This window comes from Eptatretus burgeri, chromosome 14, assembly GCF_056783735.1.
Source record: "Eptatretus burgeri isolate ZD-2024b chromosome 14, Ebu_testis_v1, whole genome shotgun sequence".
NCBI classification, from domain to species: domain Eukaryota; kingdom Metazoa; phylum Chordata; class Myxini; order Myxiniformes; family Myxinidae; genus Eptatretus; species Eptatretus burgeri.
In genome coordinates, this window is record NC_140974.1 from 67739268 (window position 1) to 67758820 (window position 19553).

General features: G+C 45.2%; 1 protein-coding gene across 1 annotated transcript in view; it reads left to right on the plus strand.

Moving 5' to 3' along the window:
* The window catches only part of LOC147013518 (galectin-4-like), a 49826-nt gene that overhangs the window by 16070 nt on the left and 14203 nt on the right, over positions 1 to 19553 (plus strand). Inside the window, exon 3 of the mRNA XM_085855376.1 lies at positions 18538 to 18745. Within this exon, the coding sequence (XP_085711502.1) occupies positions 18538 to 18745 (208 nt within the window). The remainder of the gene's footprint in view (positions 1 to 18537; positions 18746 to 19553) is intronic.

Sequence of the window (19553 nt, forward strand, 5' to 3'; positions counted from 1 at the left end):
CGGCCATCACTATAACAGGAGTCTGCGCTGTCACAAGCTCGTCTACGAAGCGCTCGGAAGACTATGCTTCCAGGCCTTCATGGACTCCCTCGCAGAGGAGACGCATGTGCGATTTGAGAGGTGTATAGAGCGTCTCCAGGAAACGTTTCCGTCTCCATTGTTCGAACAGTTACTGTCATCGGAAGAGGTCTCAGAAATGTTCACATGCTACAGCGACTTCAGGCAGCAGCAATGTACAGTGAGCAAAACATTCACATTCTGGTGCTCCTACTTGGAAATGGTGGAGCTAGCACTAGAGCTTATATGGGCAACTCGTACTTCGAACTGGCCGAAACTCCTTGCGATCACGAGAGCGTCAATGCCCTGGTACTTTGCGTTCGATCACCTAAACTATGCAAGGTACTTACCCGTTTACTGGCTGGAAATGGCCGAGCTAGAGCACTCCCACCCAGACACCTATCAAGCGTTCATGGATGGCAAATGGACTGCCCAACGGCATACTCGTTATGGATTTAGTAGTGTTGCGTGTGGTCAGATCATAGAGCAGACTTTAAATAGGGACAGAAAGACCAGTGGAGGAATCATTGGTTACACTCAGAAAAGCACAGCTGTGAAGAAGTGGATCCTGTCCCAACCAGCACGTGCGGAAATCGCAAGGAAATGTGAGTCCATGGCGGGTATCCACGACGAGCCCCGAACGAGAAAGGATTTGGATGTGTCGAGCTCGAAGAAGAACGAAGCAGTGGTGGTACAAGTGATGGACACAGTACTTCAAATGATTAACCCTTTCTCCGGCGCTCACCTTGAACTCGTCAATATTAGTTCAGGTGTCATCGCACCACCAGCCACTTCCGTGGAGTTGATGAACGCGTATGTCAAGGGAGAGAATGCTGTCATGCAATTCTTTCGTGATCGGCTTCTCTCGGGTGAGGTCCCATTCTTCAGTCCGATTTCGAAGGCCAAATTGGCAACTTTCTCAAAGGCGCGGGGCAAGTCGGCGACTCCCCACCAGCAGACGCCGAAGGTTGAAATTGCGAATGAACGTCGTCTTTTCACACGACTGCTGTTGATTGGCGAGAAAAGAAATGTAACACTCCACGATCTGCTCGCGTACACACTGGCGAACATATCTTTCCCGCTGGCATCTGGTGATGGTTCGATTGCCAAGACGGACAAAGCCAAACTCCGCAACCATATACTGAAACTGTGGCCCGATTGCCGTGTGGACGCTTGGCCTATCCAAGGTGCAACAATTGTGGATGGAATGGGCGTTATTAAGCCAATAAAGGCTGGTTCACTGCCTAACACTTTCGGAAAACTGGAAGAGATGGCGCTGAACATCGTAATGGCCAAAGCACGACATAACCGATCTGCGAGACTGGACGTGGTTTTTGATACTTACCCAAGTATCAGCATCAAGTGCCTGGAGCACGCCAGACGAGCGGGCAGGGCGGGCGATCTTCAGGTGCGAACCATCTACGGACGTGATGAAGCCCTTCCAAAACAGTGGGCCAATTATCTCCTGAGCGGAGCCAACAAGGAGGCGTTGATAGAGTTAATTGTCGAATCGTGGATGAGAAACATCTCTCCATCAAAACTGGGCGACATGCTGTTGTACGTCAGTCATGCCGGCAAATGTGAGAAAATCAAGGCGTCGAATGGTGTCATGACTGTGTCGTCAGTACCTGAACTTGAATGTGACCATGAGGATGCTGATACGAAGCTCCTGCTACATGCCGCTCAAGCGGGACAGAATGAAGAGTCGGTGCGCATAGAGAGTTTCGACACCGATGTGTTTGTGTTGGCATTGGCTCACTCGAAGTCGATTCGGGCATGAAATTTCCATCTGGTCACAGGAAGTCCCAAGGAAATTATCCTCGTTGACATTAGGAAGCTGAGTAATGCCCTGGAAAGTTCTGTCTGCGATGCGTTGATAGGTTTGCACAATTTCACGGGAAGTGATACCACCAGTGCATTCTACAGTAAGGGCAAAACAAGGCCATTTGACTTGATGACGAAGGGTCCCCATCTCATCACCTGTTTCGGGAGCATTGGTTGAGAATTCATGCGAGATCAGAATATCATTCACGACCTGGAACAATTCGTCTGCGACATGTACAATCAGCCGACCATGAAGAGTGTGGATGAGGCTCGCTACAAGCTATTCTGCAGCCAGTCGCTGGGAGAACAGAAGTTGCCGCCTACAAGGGACGCTCTGATGCTGCATTGCAAAAGAGTGAACTATCAGTCTGTGATCCACCACCGCGTGACTGAGAGGTTTATAGAAGCCCCTTCTCCTACATTTCACGGATGGGTGGAACGCAACGGAGCACTGATTGTTCACTGGCTGAGCAAGCCACCAGCGCCGAAGGAACTGTTTGAGGCGACGAAATGTAATTGCAAGAAGATGAAATGTGAGACCAACCAGTGTTCTTGCTGGTCAAAAGGACTGTCCTGCACAGAGTGCTGTGGGTGTCAAAACTGCGCCAACGATGAACAGACCCGTGCAGAAATGGAACTTATGGATGATGAAAGCGAAACTGACGATGATTCTGACGACGAACTGTGAATGCAGGTGTCACACTGCTTTTGCTGTGGTCATCTACTACACAGTAGTACTCAAGTGGGTTAGCATGTAATAGTGGACTTGAGTTTTGTAATTGCAGCAGTCAAGAGCTGAGTTCAGCAACCGCTTCAGAGCAAGAAATACTGGAGTTCTAAGACAGTAATCTTCTTGTGGCGGTTCTACTTTTCATCAGGCTGAGTCGCGCAGTCTCTTTGTCTTTCATTTAATCCGTAATAGCCAATGTAACTGTCTTTAATAGTCAATGTAACTACCTTTAATAGTCAATGTAACTACCTTTAATAGCCAGTGTGGCTGCCTTTAATAGTCAATGTAACTGCCTTTAATAGTCAATGTAACTACCTTTAATAGTCAATGTAACTACCTTTAATAGCCAGTGTGGCTGCCTTTAATAGTCAATGTAACTACCTTTAATAGCCAGTGTGGCTGCCTTTAATAGTCAATGAAACTGCCTTTAATAGCCAGTGTGGCTGCCTTTAATAGTCAATGTAACTGCCTTTAATAGTCAATGTAACTACCTTTAATAGCCAGTGTGGCTGCCTTTAATGGTCAATGTAACTACCTTTAATAGTCAATGTAACTACCTTTAATAGCCAGTGTAGCTGCCTTTAATAGTCAATGTAACTGCCTTTAATAGCCAGTGTGGCTGCCTTTAATAGTCAATGTAACTGCCTTTAATAGTCAATGTAACTACCTTTAATAGCCAGTGTGGCTGCCTTTAATAGTCAATGTAACTACCTTTAATAGTCAATGTAACTACCTTTAATAGCCAGTGTGGCTGCCTTTTAAGCAAAAAGTTGCCTTGGTCAATTTGAAGGCCTGTCTGGTCGGTCCAGACGTTTTTGGCCGGTAAAAATATGTAACTGATTCGGTTTACGACCTTTAATTATAAACATCTTTAATAACAGTGAATAGGGCTCTGTATAAACATATTGTATAATTTTAAGACCTCACAAGAGTTTTCTTTGACGTACATATCAGTCTAACCTTGATTCTTCATTTCTGTGTCAAAATCGTGCTTTAATGTTCGGTGTTATCTTTAATTGCCAAAAATGACCAATTGTGTCACATCCTCGACGTGGAAACAAGTGGATTTGGACTCGGCGTCTAAAATTCTTAAAGTTTGCAAATTTCATCCAGATTGGTGATCTGCACAACGAAAATCATTTTCTGAAGGTAATAGCGAGTACCTCCACATGGTCTAGTTGCGCATCGTTAACTCGTTAACTCGTTACCTCATGTCCGTGTATGTTGCGAAAATCGAAGATTTTTCAAGTACACTCGACGACCCGTGAACCCGTTGTTGTGGGTTCCCGTTGTAACAGCAAAAGATGATAAAAGAATATAAAAAACAAGACAAAATTTTAATATTATTCAATGGTAAAAATTTAAATTGAAGAAAATTTGAGCATTTACCTCAGGAGTCATCGTATCGTTCGGCCAACCAGTTTCTCAAGGTGTATCAACACATTCTCCACGGTTTGTACTCGCGCTTTATGTTATGGATCATAATTCCAAAACTTGACAATCGGGAATTGAATTTTTTTAATAATTTTTTTCCGTTGCCAGATTTCAACGAAACTTGCTTGATATTGCGCGTCAATGTGAGAAAAAAAAAAGGAGAAAAGAAAGTCGAAGAAATTATTTTTATTCAAAACAAAATTTTATTTATTACTGAACACGGAAGTATTAGATCAAAATGGCGATGTTTATTGTATGCTTAAAAATAAATCGTTCTTTGACTATACTAAATGTATCATAAATCATTTCAACTAAATTAAAAAAAGTTAGCTGCAGCGAACTATACCGCTGCGGTTGTTCGCATTGATCAAATTCTCCCGACGAGTACTTGACTGAATCGGGAGTTTATTTTTTAAATAATTTTTTCGTTGCCCGATTTGAACGAAACTTGATACTGCACACCGCAGGAGAATGGTGAGTAAGGTGGGCCGAAATTTTTTTCGCTATCGTGCACCGTTTTGGCTGTATTTCAGGAACATACATACATACATATTGTGGTGAATTGAGGTGAATTGAGGGACATGACGCGGGATCACATGTTGTGCGTCTCGCGTATAAGGGGAGGTCTCCGCGGTGTGGGGTGATTGTCCCCGGGGCATTGCCATTTACATCGGCTGTTCACTTGGTGCTCGTTGACTGAAGGTGCTCATTGACTGGTGAGAATGGAGATTATATCGAACTCCGTGCTTACGCGGATTTAGTCTGCAATGATTAATCGCACATGTATACGTACTGCTTATGTACTCCTAGCTGAACCTGTATTCCCCGGTGTGCCCACAGAAGCGGCTCCAATCAAATGGAATAAAGCCTAAACTCTGAAGGTTCTTCTCTCGCTCTCATTTCAATTTATTCCATTTAGTTTTCTCGGCTCTCTCAACCAACGATGGACAAGATCTACAAACCAGAGAGGTTCGACGCAGACCCAAACGCGACTGACGCAGAAATGAAATGGTCGCATTGGTTCTGTTCCTTCTCACACTATCTGACCATCATCGAGGAGGGAGCTGACAAATTCGCCGCTCTCGTGAATCATGTCTCGCCCAGCGTGTACAGGCTCTTCTCGGAGTGCGACACTTACGAAGCAGCGATCGACGTGCTGCAAGCGCTCTACGTGAAGCCCAAGAACGAGGTATACATACGACATCTTCTCAACACACGCAAGCAAGCAGCCGGGGAGACAATCGATCAGTTCCTGCAAGCTCTGAATCAGCTGGGAAAAGACGGCAGCTTCCGGGCCGTAAGCGCCGAGGAACACCGAAAGGAAGCCACACGGGAGGCATTCATCCAAGGACTCAGATCAGCCCACATACGGCAACGCTTACTAGAGAAAGCGCAACCCACTCTTGACAAGGTAGTAGATCAGGCACGAGCGATGGATACGGCTCAGCAGCAATCTGAGTCATTTGGGACACCGATGCTGCAAATGAACGCTGCTACGATGGGAACCCAAGGAACCCCACTGGCACAGACACAGCCAGACATAGGGGATGGAGAAACACCCGAGGAGCCGGATACCCAGGCCACGTCAAACTCCTCAGCAACTGCTCCGGTTGGTAAATGCTTCTTTTGTGGGTACAAAAGGCACCCTCGTCAAAAATGTCCCGCCAGAGATGCCACATGCATGAATTGCGACAAGAAAGGGCATTATGCCAGGGTATGTAAATCTACTCTAAGGAGAAATAAACCCACTTCTGCGGCTCTCTACTCGCAGAATAAATTAACTGCAGCCTCCCCGGGGAATCTATCCAAGGCTATCATCAACGTCCGAATTAACGGGCATATGGCTGAGGCACTGATTGATACCGGTAGCTCTGAAAGTTTCGTCAACAGCTCGCTAGTGAAGGGCAGGAAATGGATAATCCACCCGACAGACAATACGGTATGCATGGCCGCCACCTCACTACAGTCCCGTGTACGAGGGTACTGCAATGTTGAATTGGACGTAAAAGGGTACACGCATCGGGATGTAAGGGTACTGGTGCTTCGTGATTTATGCGCAAACGTAATTCTGGGTCATAATGTCCTCAAGCAGCACACGAGCGTCGAAATACCCTTTGGAGGAAGCAAACCTCGTCTAATTTTAAATGCGTTGACCACCGCGGAGGTGACGTCCCCCCAGCTGTTCGCTAACTTGTCACCGGTCTGCAAACCGATAGCGATTAAATCGCGGCGATATACCACTGCTGACATGAATTTCATCACCTCAGAAATCAAGCGATTACTGGAAGAAGGAATTATAGAACCGAGTGATTCGCCATGGCGCACACAGGTGTTAGTAACCAGCAGTCAGAACCATAAGAAACGAATGGTTGTCGATTATTCCCAAACGGTCAATCGCTTTACCCAACTCGATGCCTACCCCCTGCCGCGCATAGACGAGATGGTCGAACGCGTGGCCAATTATAAGGTATTCAGCACCATCGATTTGCGAAGCGCCTATCATCAAATTCCCATCCAAGAGGAAGACAAACCTTACACCACATTCCAGGCAGGGAGGCGCCTCTACCAATTCAGGAGAATACCTTTCGGTGTCACGAATGGGGTAGCTTGCTTCCAACGAGTTATGGACAACATCATCTCAGATGAAAACCTCAAAGACACTTTTGTTTACGTGGATAATGTCACAGTGTGCGGTAGGGATCAGGGGGAACATGATAGGAATCTGGACAGATTCTTGAGCATTGCTAGAAAATATAATCTGACCCTCAACTACGAGAAATGCGTATTCTCGGCAAGGTCAATTGACCTTCTCGGCTACACGATAGCCGACGGCACAATTAAGCCTGATCCTGAACGATTGCGCTCGCTCCGTGAGCTTCCACCACCTCAGGACTTGCAGACAATGCGCCGGGTGATCGGCATGTTCGCTTACTATGCGAGATGGATTTCGCAATACTCCGAGAAAATACATCCCCTAGTGCATTGCAAAAACTTTCCACCAGATGCCGCTGTTGTAAGAGCTTTCCACAACCTCAAGGATGATATCAGTAAGTCCGTGGTTTTATCGATCGACAGCTCGGTGCCCTTCGTGGTGGAAACCGACGCTTCAGATCACGCCATAGCTACTACACTTAATCAGTCTGGGCGGCCGGTCGCGTTCTTCTCGAGAACTCTCTCTAGAAGCGAGCAGAGACACTCAGCGATAGAGAAGGAAGCGTTCGCCATCGTCGAAGCGCTGCGGAAATGGAGACATTATTTACTGGGAAACCACTTCACGCTCGTTATGGACCAACGATCCGTGGCATTCATGTTTGATGGGAAAAATAACGGGAAAATTAAGAATGAAAAAATTATGAGATGGTGGATAGACCTAGCTTGCTACAGTTACGACATTGTTTACCGGCCCGGGAAGGAAAACCCTGCTGCAGATACCTTCTCTCGGGTCTACTGTTCGGCGACAATCAGTCGGGCTTTGCAAGACCTACATGTGTCTCTGTGCCACCCGGGGGTAACCAGAATGGCACATTTCGTGCGCAGACAAAATCTTCCCTATTCTGTTGAAGATATTAAACAAATGAATGCTTCATGCCCTGTTTGTGCTGAACTAAAACCCAGATTCTTTGGCGCGGCATCTGGCAGACTGATCAAGGCCACTTCCCCCTTCGAGAGACTAAACATCGACTTCAAAGGGCCCCTGCCGACCGAGACAGACAACAGATACATATTCACCGTTGTTGATGAATATTCAAGGTTCCCTTTCGCATTTCCGTGCTCGGATATGACCTCGGGCACTGTCGTGAGATGTCTCTCTGACCTCTTCGCTATGTTTGGGAAACCTTCGTACATACATTCAGACAGAGGGCCGTGTTTCATGTCGGCCGGGCTAAAACAATTCCTACTAGAGCTCGGCATAGCAACTCGTCGAACGACGGGTTACAACCCACAGGGAAACGGGCAGGTGGAAAGGTATAATGGAGTTATTTGGAAAGCCGTAACTCTGGCGCTGAAATCGAGAGGACTGGGCCCCGAGCGGTGGGAGGTTACTCTTCCCGACGCTCTGAATTCCATACGCTCTTTGCTCTGCACGTCCACCAATGCAACTCCTCACGAACGAATGTTTACTCACCAGCGATGTTATGTTGACGGTCACACGGTGCCCAACTGGCTGACCCATCCCGGTACAGTGTTCATGAAACGCCCGGTCCGACAAAGCAAGTATGAACCCCTGGTGGAGGGGGTCGAACTCATTGACACTACTCCAGAGTATGCTCATGTCAGGCTCCCGGATGGCAGGGAGACCACTGTGTCGGTTTGCCATCTGGCTCCCTCAGGTACTCCTCCCGCAGGTACACCACCTTCTGGCACTCCTCCTTCTGACATTCCCCCCCCCCCAGGAACTCCACCGGGCGACGGGGCTGCCGCGTTCCACCCGAGAGTGATCGAGGAGTCATCCCCGGCACAAGTCGAGGCTCACCAAGAGGATCGGGAGTCTCCCTCAAGTGAAACTGCCATTTACTCCCGGAGAGGTCGACGAATAAGGCCCCCTCGATGACTCAATCTGTAAAGGGGATTATCGGCATTCTCGCTGCTCATGCTCCTATATGCTCATTATATCATATATCGATGCTCATTTCCATGCTCCTACAACTCAAAATAATCACTGCTTGGCATGTATGCTTCTGTAGACCTATTAGTCCGCGTTGCTTGAAATGTATACTCCTATAGTGCGAAAGCAATCATGGTGCGTAAGATGGGCCCCTAGTTGCATTTTAAAGGTGGGGAGAATGTGGTGAATTGAGGTGAATTGAGGGACATGACGCGGGATCACATGTTGTGCGTCTCGCGTATAAGGGGAGGTCTCCGCGGTGCGGGGTGATTGTCCCCGGGGCATTGCCATTTACATCGGCTGTTCACTTGATGCTCGTTGACTGAAGGTGCTCATTGACTGGTGAGAATGGAGATTATATCGAACTCCGTGCTTACGCGGATTTAGTCTGCAATGATTAATCGCACATGTATACGTTACTGCTTATGTACTCCTAGCTGAACCTGTATTCCCCGGTGTGCCCACAGAAGCGGCTCCAATCAAATGGAATAAAGCCTAAACTCTGAAGGTTCTTCTCTCGCTCTCATTTCATATATATATATATATATATATATATATATATATATATATATATATATATATATATATATATATATATATCTTCTTCTTCTTCTTCTTTCGGCTGCTCCCGTTAGGTGGTCGCCACAGCGGATCATCCATATGATCCGCAGAGTGATTTGGCACATGTTTTACGCCGGATGCCCTTCCTGACGCAACCCTGGTCACCTCTTACGGCACAGGGATATGGTACCCCTATTTTATCCGGGGTATACACCGGCCCAGTATACTGGTACTCATTTCGCCGACCTCGGATGACAGGCTGAGTCAACCCCCTGGTGTATGAATTCAGTGGCCCAATGGGGCTTGAACTCAGGATCTTTTGGATCCTAAGCCGCTGCCCGAACCACTGCGCCAACACCAAGCTTATATATATATATATATATATATATATATATATATATATATATATATATATATATATATATATATATATATATATATATATATATACATACATACATACATACATACATACACAAATATATACATATATACATACATACATACATATATATATATATATACATATATATATATATATATATATATATATATATATATATATATATGATGAGAGTTTTAGTAATATATCGAGAGACAGCGTGGTCAGTCCATTTTGATATTTTCAAAGGGCAGAAGAGCTCCTTGTGAGCCAATGGCCATCCATTTCTCGCGCCCAACTGTGTTTGCGAACGTCCTCCTGAAGGTGGGTCACTGTTTGTTTGATTTTGGAGGTTTGTGGCAGGATTTTCACTCTGGCCACTGCAAAACACTTCATTCCGCAAAACCCACAAATGTAAGAAATCTGCAAACCCACTCCATGGGAGTACCTCCTGTGCTGCTGCCCTCCACACGGCAGCTCACCGGATGACGGGATTGGGGGAAAGCCTTCGGGAATCCCATTCCTTGATGATAGGAGGGAAACCATCGGGGTAACCTTCTCAGGTCAGATCGCGGTGGTGTATGGCAGAGTGGTCCTGAGGTGTCATCCACCAGACGGTGGTCTCCTTGGGTTAGCCTGACGCAGTCCCTTCAGGTGGGTTCCTGGAATGTCCGATCTCTCAGAGAGGATGATCACCTCTCTCTTATCATCTGAGCTCAAGCGTTTCAACATAGGTATTGCAGTACTCTCTGAAGTTAGGAGACTGGATAGTGGTGAGATCATGGTGGGTGGTGACACCTACAATTGGTCTGGTCGCTCTGATGGTTACCATGTCCAAGGAGTTGCTGTAGCTGTATCCAATACGCTGAATCCAATGATAATTGAGGTAACACCAGTCAACGAGTGTATTGTTCCAGCTGTGGAAATTCGCAGAGCACCATATAGGTCCTTAGATCAGTTATGCCGATAAGTTTGTGTTCAGATAGATTTCCCCACCATTGTCTAATGGGGATTATTCGTGTAACAGGGCTGTGAATCTTCAGTTCGCCGTTTTTCTTTCGCTATCGTTATTTTGGACCAACCACTTCACAACAACCATGATCAACCACCTTCTCCACAACGCCAACCACCTTCTCCGCAATGCCAACCACCTTCTCCACAATGCCAACCACCAACCACCTTCTCCACAATGCCAACCACCAACCACCTTCTCCACCAAGCCAACCACTTTCTCCACCACGCCGATCACCAACCACCTTCTCCACCACGCCAACCACCAACCACCTTCTCCACTATGCCAACCACCAACCACCTTCTCCACCACACCAACCACCAACCACCCTCTCCAAAACCGCCTTCACAACAACGACATCTCCTCACCATCTCCTAATCCACATCTCCCCCGATAAATCAACACGAACAATGTCACCTCACCTTCATCTCCGAAGCAACGCCATATTTGCTCCAGCCACGGCGAGTCCGCATCGAACGGCATCGCTGCAGACAGACGCAGGGGTCCGCTCTCCACTTGGGTCGGTGATCTCGCGCACGTCCGCTCTGTGCAAGCTTCGTCCGAGATTCGGATCAAGAGAGCGAGAGGGGCGGAGCCAGAGTCAGAGTTTCAGAGTTGAGTCAGAGTTGATTCAGAAGGGGTCAGAGTTAAGAGTGCAGAGATCATATCTCATCTCTCGGGCCCTATAAAAGGGCGAGCGGAGTGCCAGTCTGAGGTCAGTCGGTGGAATGAGAGTCGGTGGAGTGTCAGTCAGTGGAGTGTCTGGCGGGGTTCAGAGCACCTGGAGCGTGGAGCCTGAAGCCTTCAATCGGTGGAGAAGCTGAGGAGAGCGGAGGAGATGTGAGCACGACCAAGCCTGCTGTGCCGCGCGGAGTTGCGTGTTCGTGTGCAAGCCGGGGAGAGCTCGCCAACCAGCATCTAACGGTCTGAGGTGATCAGGCTTTGGAACGGTCCGAGCATCGCTGAGGGACGGACGGGTTCTTAAAGAGAGCATCAACTCAAAAGAGCGAAGACCCGTTCGTTCCTCCCAGGCGTTGCCGGCCGGGGCCCGAATCACCAGGCCGCGCCCGAGCCGCGGTTACGCTAGCTGCCGTGGGGACGGAACGTCGCGGGTCGCCCCAGCGAGGAAGGTAAGCTGCGCGGCCTCTTGGAGCTCCTTCGGTCCTCACAGCTCCAGGTTGATAAAGACCTCGAGAGGTCCAGTCTACCCCCTTGTCTTTGAGGGGGTTTTTTTCCTTGCTTTTCTTTGTATGAAAGTTGTGGCACCGAGTCTGTCAAGTAGAATTGTATAAGTAACTGTACATAATAAATAGACGGTCGTAGCGCTTTGTCTTGCTCGCGTCTTGTCCCTGCCCCCATCCATTGCATAACTGCATGCGTGTTTTGCATTAATCGCTTTTGTTGGCTGCATACGTGCCTGCTTGAAAACCTGACTGCAAAAGTGTGTGAATAAATGTGCTTGTTTGAATGTTGACCTGTTCGTCGCATCATTTTCCCTCCATTGAACTGCCGTATTGCATCTCGGAATAATAGCGGGCTTTTTATTAGCCGATAATAGAATCGGGTCCAGCGAGGCCTCACGATAATACCCCGCTCGGTTATCCCAAAACGGAGCAAGCTGCTTAAGCGGCTCGTGTCAAGGCAGGCCTCGTTGAGGTACAGTCTCTCGGTAACCTACCCGTGCGAATAATTAGGTAAATCGATTATTTGGCGATCGGACCCTGTAGCGCGGGTTGAGTGCGGACAAGGTTGAGGTGTGCTTGGAGCACACCCGTGACTGGTTTTCGGCGTTGTTCCGGAAAGTCGCGACTGAATTGTCCGTCCGGTGGGCGTACGGCCGCGATTCGGCTAAAAGCGGCTGTCCGCACACCGGTGGGCGAGAATTCGTAACAGTATTATGAGATGAAGGATTCGTCACTCCTTGGGTGTCATTTCCTTGGTCTCTGTTTACGCTTCGACTGAGGCGAGTCATCTCACCGTGATGGATGCATTCTATGCCACACTCGAGTCTGTTGTTGATCTGTGGTTAAAGGGTGAAGAAGAGTTTTGTCTCTCAAGGGACAGTCGATACTAGAATTGCAGGGCCAGGCTTAATGGCAGAGCTGAGCTGTTCAGGGAGCTGAGGCATAAAACGGTATGTGTGCTCAGTGTGGATAAGGAGGACTTTGTGCGTGGAATCTGTGGGAGGGGGGAGGTGGTAGAGCCTCACCTGTGGTTAAGTGATTCTCGTTCGGCTTCCAGAGGAATTCGCGCATTGTGTTCCTCCAAGCCCATCCCTCAGTGTACTACAGTTAGAGTAGAGGGTGGTAGGCTCTTGACAGAGGAGTTTGAAGTTAAGGGCCACTGGGCAGGTCACTTTGAGTGGCTGTACCAGGATGATCCACCAGCTATCGAGTTGGATGTCAGGGGTGTTACTATCCCTACTGCGGACTCTGCAATCAACTGTGATCCACCTTCGATTGTGGAAACAGGCTGCGGTGAACCGGTTGAAATGGGGGTAAAGGTCCTGGTATCTGTGACATCTATGCTGAACTTCTCAAGGCTGGTGGAAATGCTGTATTTGTGTCGTTTCATGCAGTTATGTGCTCTGCCTGGAACACAGGCATCATCCCAACTGACGAGAAGAGGGGCCTTGTTGTCCCTCTCTGGAATGGGAAATGTGATCGCCAGGACTGTAACAACTTCCGAGGGGTGACGCTGCTCTCAATGCCGGGAAGGTCTTTGCTCGGATAATTCTTCATAAGGTTCGCCACCATCTGCTTGAGCACCAGCGTCCAGAGCAGTCAGGCTTTACACCAAAGAGGTCAATGATTGACCAGATCCTTGCTCTTTGGGTCCTCACCAAACGTAGACAAGAGTTTCGGCCTCAACGAACGCAGACTGCTTGCAGCAGATGTTGATCTCTGCAAACTATTTGATTCAGTGAATCGGGATGCCCTCTGGAGGATACTTCCTCTTCGTGGGGTGCCACCAAAACTGATCAATCTGATGTCTGAACTGTCCTCTGGTACTGAGAGTGCTGTGAAGTGTGGTGGTACCATCTCTGACTTATTTCCAGCTGTTACTGGAGTTTGTCAGGGGTGTGTACTGGTCCTCACACTTTTCAGCATTCGTATGGACTGGATTCTCAGGAAGATGTCAAAGAGATCAAGCTGTGGTGCATCATTTGGGAATGTCAAGATCTATGACCTTGATTTCGCAGATGATGCAGTCATCTTTGCGGAGACTCTGGATTTCCTTTTGGGGACCCTCGAGGTGCTAAACGAGGAGTCGGAGCTGCTGGGATTACGGGTTTCCTGGGTCAAAACGTCGATCCAGGCTTTCAATAACATCTTGGATGCTGTTATCTTGGCTGTACCTGTTTGTGGTGAGGATGTTGAGGTCGTGGAGAGATTCACTTCCCTTGGTAGAAATATTCATGTCTCTGCTGGCTTTGAGCCAGAGGTCAACAGACGTCTGGGTCGGGCCTGGGGTATCATGGATTCACTGGATCATGGGGTGTGGCGCTGCCAGTACCTATGCAGGAGGATGATAGTCCAAGTCTTCAGATCCTTGGTGCTTCTAGTCCTGCTCAATGTCTGTGAGACTTGGACTCTGACCAGGGATTTGAGATGGAGACTTCATTCCTTTGGTACCAGGTCTCTTTGGAGAACCCTTGGCTATCGCTGGTTGGACTTTGTGTCCAATGAGCGGTTTCTGAGAGAGACCCAAATGAGACTTGTTACCTGCATAGTCCGTGAGCACCAGCTGCAGTTGTACGTATACGTGACTCATTTTCCTGACGTTGATCCTGCTCACCAGATTCTTTGGAGCATCATGAGTGGAGGAGGCCAATGGTCCACCACGTGCTTCGTGGTTGCAACAGGTTGATCAGCATCTCAAGGAGATGTGGATGGGACAGGTATCTGCCTGTGGAATGGTCAGACAGAGGCCTTTGGAACACCAGCGGAAAGTGGATGCAGCGACGCGCCTCTCCGGTGCATGCTCCCATACCTGACCTGACCTGATTTAGTTATTCTGTCTGTTTGTCAATCGCATACAGCTCAGAATTCTAAACCGATCAGCGTGAAACTTTACCAAGTTGTCGAGGTAGTCTCAACTGAGAAGCCTTTTGATTTTGAGGTCAAAGGTCAAAAGTCATTTCGAGGTCGAATTTGTCTTTCTTTTTTTGAGGTCATTTTTCTTCCGATTGACTTGAATTTTGAACAAGGTTTGCATTTTGTGTCACTGCATTGGGAAACCAACTTTTTGTGGTCAAAAGGTCAAAGGTCAACTCAAGGTCAAACTTCAAAAAATCATCTATTTTCGCCTGATTGATTTGAAATAGAAAACCAACATAGACCAATTTTCCTCCGATTGATTTTAAAATTAAACAGCAATTTCATAGTGCATTACTCTGAATTGGGAAAGCAACAATTTTTGAGGTCAAAAGGTCAAAGGTCAACTCAAGGTCAAACCTCTAAAATAAAATTTCATCTGAAAAATCATCAATTTTCATCTGATTAACCTGAAAATTAAGCAGCAATTGCATAGTGCATCACTGAATTTGTAAAACTAACTCTTTTTTGAGGCCAAAAGGTCAAAGGTCAACTCAACGTCAAAGTTCTAAAATCATCAATTTCAATCTGAAAAATAATCAATAATCAAAAGAAGGGGTAGATTTTGCAAGTATCGCGTACTGCACGATGTCTTTTTTTTGTTACTTACAAAATCGAATCTTTTTCAAGTAAATTGGTCAGTTGATTTCGTTCTGTCTGTCTATCTGTTTGTCGCCTCCAGATCACAATTTTAAACCGATCTTCGCGAAACTTCACCACATGATAGAGTTTATCATAAGGAGAAAGCCTATCCTTTTCAGGTCAAAAGGTCAAAAGGTCAATATCGGCCAAAGGTCATCAACTTAGGTGAGATTTCAAAAATCCTCAATTTTCATCCAATTGACTTGAAATTTGAAGAGGATATATTTTTGGTCACTGAATTAAACAAGACAATTATTTTTGAGATCAACATGGACCAAAAGGTCAACATAAGCCCAAGGTCAACAACTAAGGTGGAATTTCTAAAATCCTCAATTTTCATCCAAATTGACTTGAAATTTGAAGAGGAGTTGCATATTTGGTCATTGAATTCAACCACCAATTATTTTGGAGGTCTACATCGGCCAAAAGGTCAACATAGGCCAAATTTCTGAAATTATCAATTTTCATCCAATTCACTTGAAATTTGAAGAGGAGTTGCATATTTAGTCATTGAATTCAACAACCAATTATTTTTTCGGTCAAATTTGTTTTATGGATTTTGCAACTAAAGTGCTCTGGACGACGTCTTCTTCTTGTCATCCTGTCTGTCTGTCTGTTTTTCTGTCTGCCTGTTTATCGCCTACAGGTCACAATTTTAAGCCGATCTTCACGAAACTTCACCACACGGTAGAGTTTGTCATAAGGAAGAAGCCGATTGTTTTTGACATCAAAATGTCAACATAGGACAAAGGTCAACAACTTTGGCGAGATGTCTAAAATCCTCAATTTTCATTCGATTGACTTGAAATTTGAAGAGGATTTATATTTCAGGTCACTGAATTCAACTAGCCAATTATTTTTGGAGGTCAACATGGACCAAAAGGTCAACATAAGCCAAAGGTCAATAACTTTGGAGAGATTTCAAAAATCCTCAATTTTCATCCGATTGACATGGAATTTGAAGAGGATTTATATTTCACGTCAATGAAGACAACAACGAATTCGTTTTGTGGTCAACATAGTCCATAAGGTCAACATAGGCCAAAGGTCAACAACTTGGGTGAACTTTCTAAAATCCTCAATTTTCATCCCATTGACTTGAAATTTGACAAGGATTTGCATATCGGGTCACTGAATTCATCGAACAAGTAATTTTGAGGTCAACTTAGGCCAAAAAGTCAACATAGGCCAAATTTCTAAAATTGTTAAATTTCATCTGATTGACTTGAAATTTGAAGAGGATTTTTGTATTTTGTTATTGAATTCAACCACCATTTGTTTTATGGATTTTGCAAGTATTGTGCTATGCATGACATCTTTCTTGTTTGTTTTGTTTGTTTGTTAATTGTCTGTCTGTGAATAGGATATCTCAAGAAGTTGTGGATGGATTCAGATGAAATTTGGTGGAGAGGCTGTGTGGGTGACAAAGATTAATTAACCTCCGCCATCTTCGAAGATGGATGGAGGTTACTGTTTTCACCCCTTTCTGTTTGTTTGTTTGTTTGTTTGTTTGTGAACAGTATTATGGAAAAACTCCCTCACGGATTTCGACGAAACTTGGTGGGGGGGGTTAGGTATGGTCCAAGGATCATGCCATGAAATTTTGGACTTGGTCCCCCCCCCCAAAAAAAAATTGTTAGAGAAAAAAAATATTTTTGCATTTCTACATGTTTTAAGTGATTTCCAACCCCCCCCCCCAAAAAAAAAATTGTTAGAGAATTTTTTTTGCATTTCTACATGTTTTAAGTGATTTCCACCCCCCAAAAAAAAATTGTTACCCCCCCCAAAAAAATAGAGATTTTTTTTTGCATTTCTACATGTTTTAAGTGATTTCCAACTCCCCCCCCAAAAAAATTGTTACCCCCCCCCCAAAAAAAAAATTGTTAGAGAAAATTTTTATTTTTATTATTTGCATTTCTACATATTTTAAGTGATTTCCAACCCCCGCCCCCAAAAAAAAAAAAATAGTTTGAGAAAATTTTTTTTGCATTTTTACATGTTATAAGTGATTTCCACCCCCCAAAAAAAAATTGTTACCTCCCCCAAAGAAAAATTTTTTTTTTTTGCATTTCTACATGTTTTAAGTGATTTCCAACCCCCCCCCCCCAAAATGTTGGAGAAAAGAACTATAACTCTGTCAGCACTGTTGACATCATATTTAATGAATAAGATATAAGGTTCACTTGAGTGACTCAGCAGTATTGGCGGCGGAGGTTTTGCACTCTCCTGAGTGCTCCCCCTCTAGTTGTTTACGTTTTACTGAAGATCCGGATCCTGATACTAAAACTTTTTCAGTGATTCTTCACCATTGAGAGATGGAGCCTAAACTTTGTATAGCACAATATCTCAAAAAGTTATGGACGGATTTGGACGAAACCTGGTGGACACGTTACGTTGGGTGTGTGACAAGGACAAATTTATTTGATTTTTGCTGAAGATCCGAATCCGGATCTGAGAATTTTTTCATTTTTTAAGTGATTATTCACCATGAAGAAATTGGGCCAAAAATGATGTATAGTATGATATTTCAAAAAGTTGTGGATGGATTATGACAACTAAGTGGATGCATTGGTTCGATGATAAAAACAAACCGATTAGATTTTGGTTCACGTCAGCAGATTCGGCTTATCAGGTGGATACAAAATGTAAACTGTTCAACCTGGCAGAGGTATGCACTTTACCAAGTGCCATTCTGATTTACTCAGCTCTGGGTTTTCCCTCTTTAGGTAAAATAACTGGGTGGTAAAAGTTTTATTTGGCTTACTGAGATTTTGTCTCATTACCCAATGGGACAGGGGAAGATAGTGTACGCAATCTTTGGGTCAGTGAGTGTGTGAGTCTGCATGCAGATATACTTTAACAGAGATAGACAATTCATTTTCAGATCTAAAATAATCTAGATGCCCCCCTGCAGTAAGTTAATTGTAAGTGTGTAAGTCCACACTGGTTCTCAGATGATATTGATGAGGAAGTTCTCAGATCTTCTGCAACATACATACCCTGACAAGGCTCTGCATTGTGAAATGCTCTGTCTTGTTGTGTGTTGTATTTGTACTTTGTCTAACAATGCAATTCCTCATGTAAGAGTGACTTGAGGCCAGGGTATAATTGTAAGGTGTGTTTGGAGATGAGGCTTGACTGATTGACTAATATTGTTGTTCATAATTTCTATATTTTATTTGTTTTCTGCAGTTTGTATGTAGATTTGAAAAAATCTACAGTTAACTCAGAGGAACAAGCTTTAATTCCTCTTCACATTGGAGTGCTTGACCCCAGCACAAAGAAAGTTGTCCTGAATTCATACGATCATGGTTGGCAAGAAAAAATGGATTATGTATCAGACCTTTGCAAGGTTGAGAGCTTCCACATTGTGATTAAAGTGAGCAGCTCTGGCTATGAGGTGAGGCTATTAAACATGAAGTGGAATTTTTTCAGGTGTTGTGCACCTCAATTAGAATGACTCCTTCGAAGTAGGCATGCTTAGTTCCTACCACTGCTTGCCAGATAAAACCTTTGAAAGAAATCATTTACTCTGACCTATCAGGTTTTGGATTTAATTATCAACCAGTTTGTGTTAGGAGCCTGAAGAGATGTGAAGGGGGTGTGAAAGGTTCCCAGTCAGACAGTGAAATAAAGATACAAAACAGTGATTGTTCAGCTTCAAAGATAAAATGTCAGACCACTTTGGGTTGTGTGAAAAGTTTTGATCAAAAATTTGATAAAATATTTAATTCAGACGGGAAGTTTGTACTCACTCCTTGTATACAGTACATACCGTCCAAATTGCACACCATATCTGACATTTGGCTGCCAGGATGGCCTAGAGGTACACATACTCGTCTCTTTGGTATCGAGCCTGGGTTGGAATCCCGACCCAGCTAGAAACTTTAATCCTGGTGTTTCACAGGCAAGGTAATTCATCAATGTGCTGTTCCTCAGATGGATGTTAAACTCTGTGTCCCATATACTGCCATTAGTTTTATAGATATTAACGATCCCATGGTGTCCTTCGCAATGAGTAGGCAAACTTTTGTCGGCACCATGGACAAATTACAAATTTGTATTTTGGTGTTCTGCCCGAAGGCAGGTTCAGCACTGCTGAAGCCGTTTCCTTGCTTGAGTTACACTGGGTGGTTTGCCATTGCCTTCCCAGGATATATATATATATATATATATATATATATATATATATATATATATATATATAT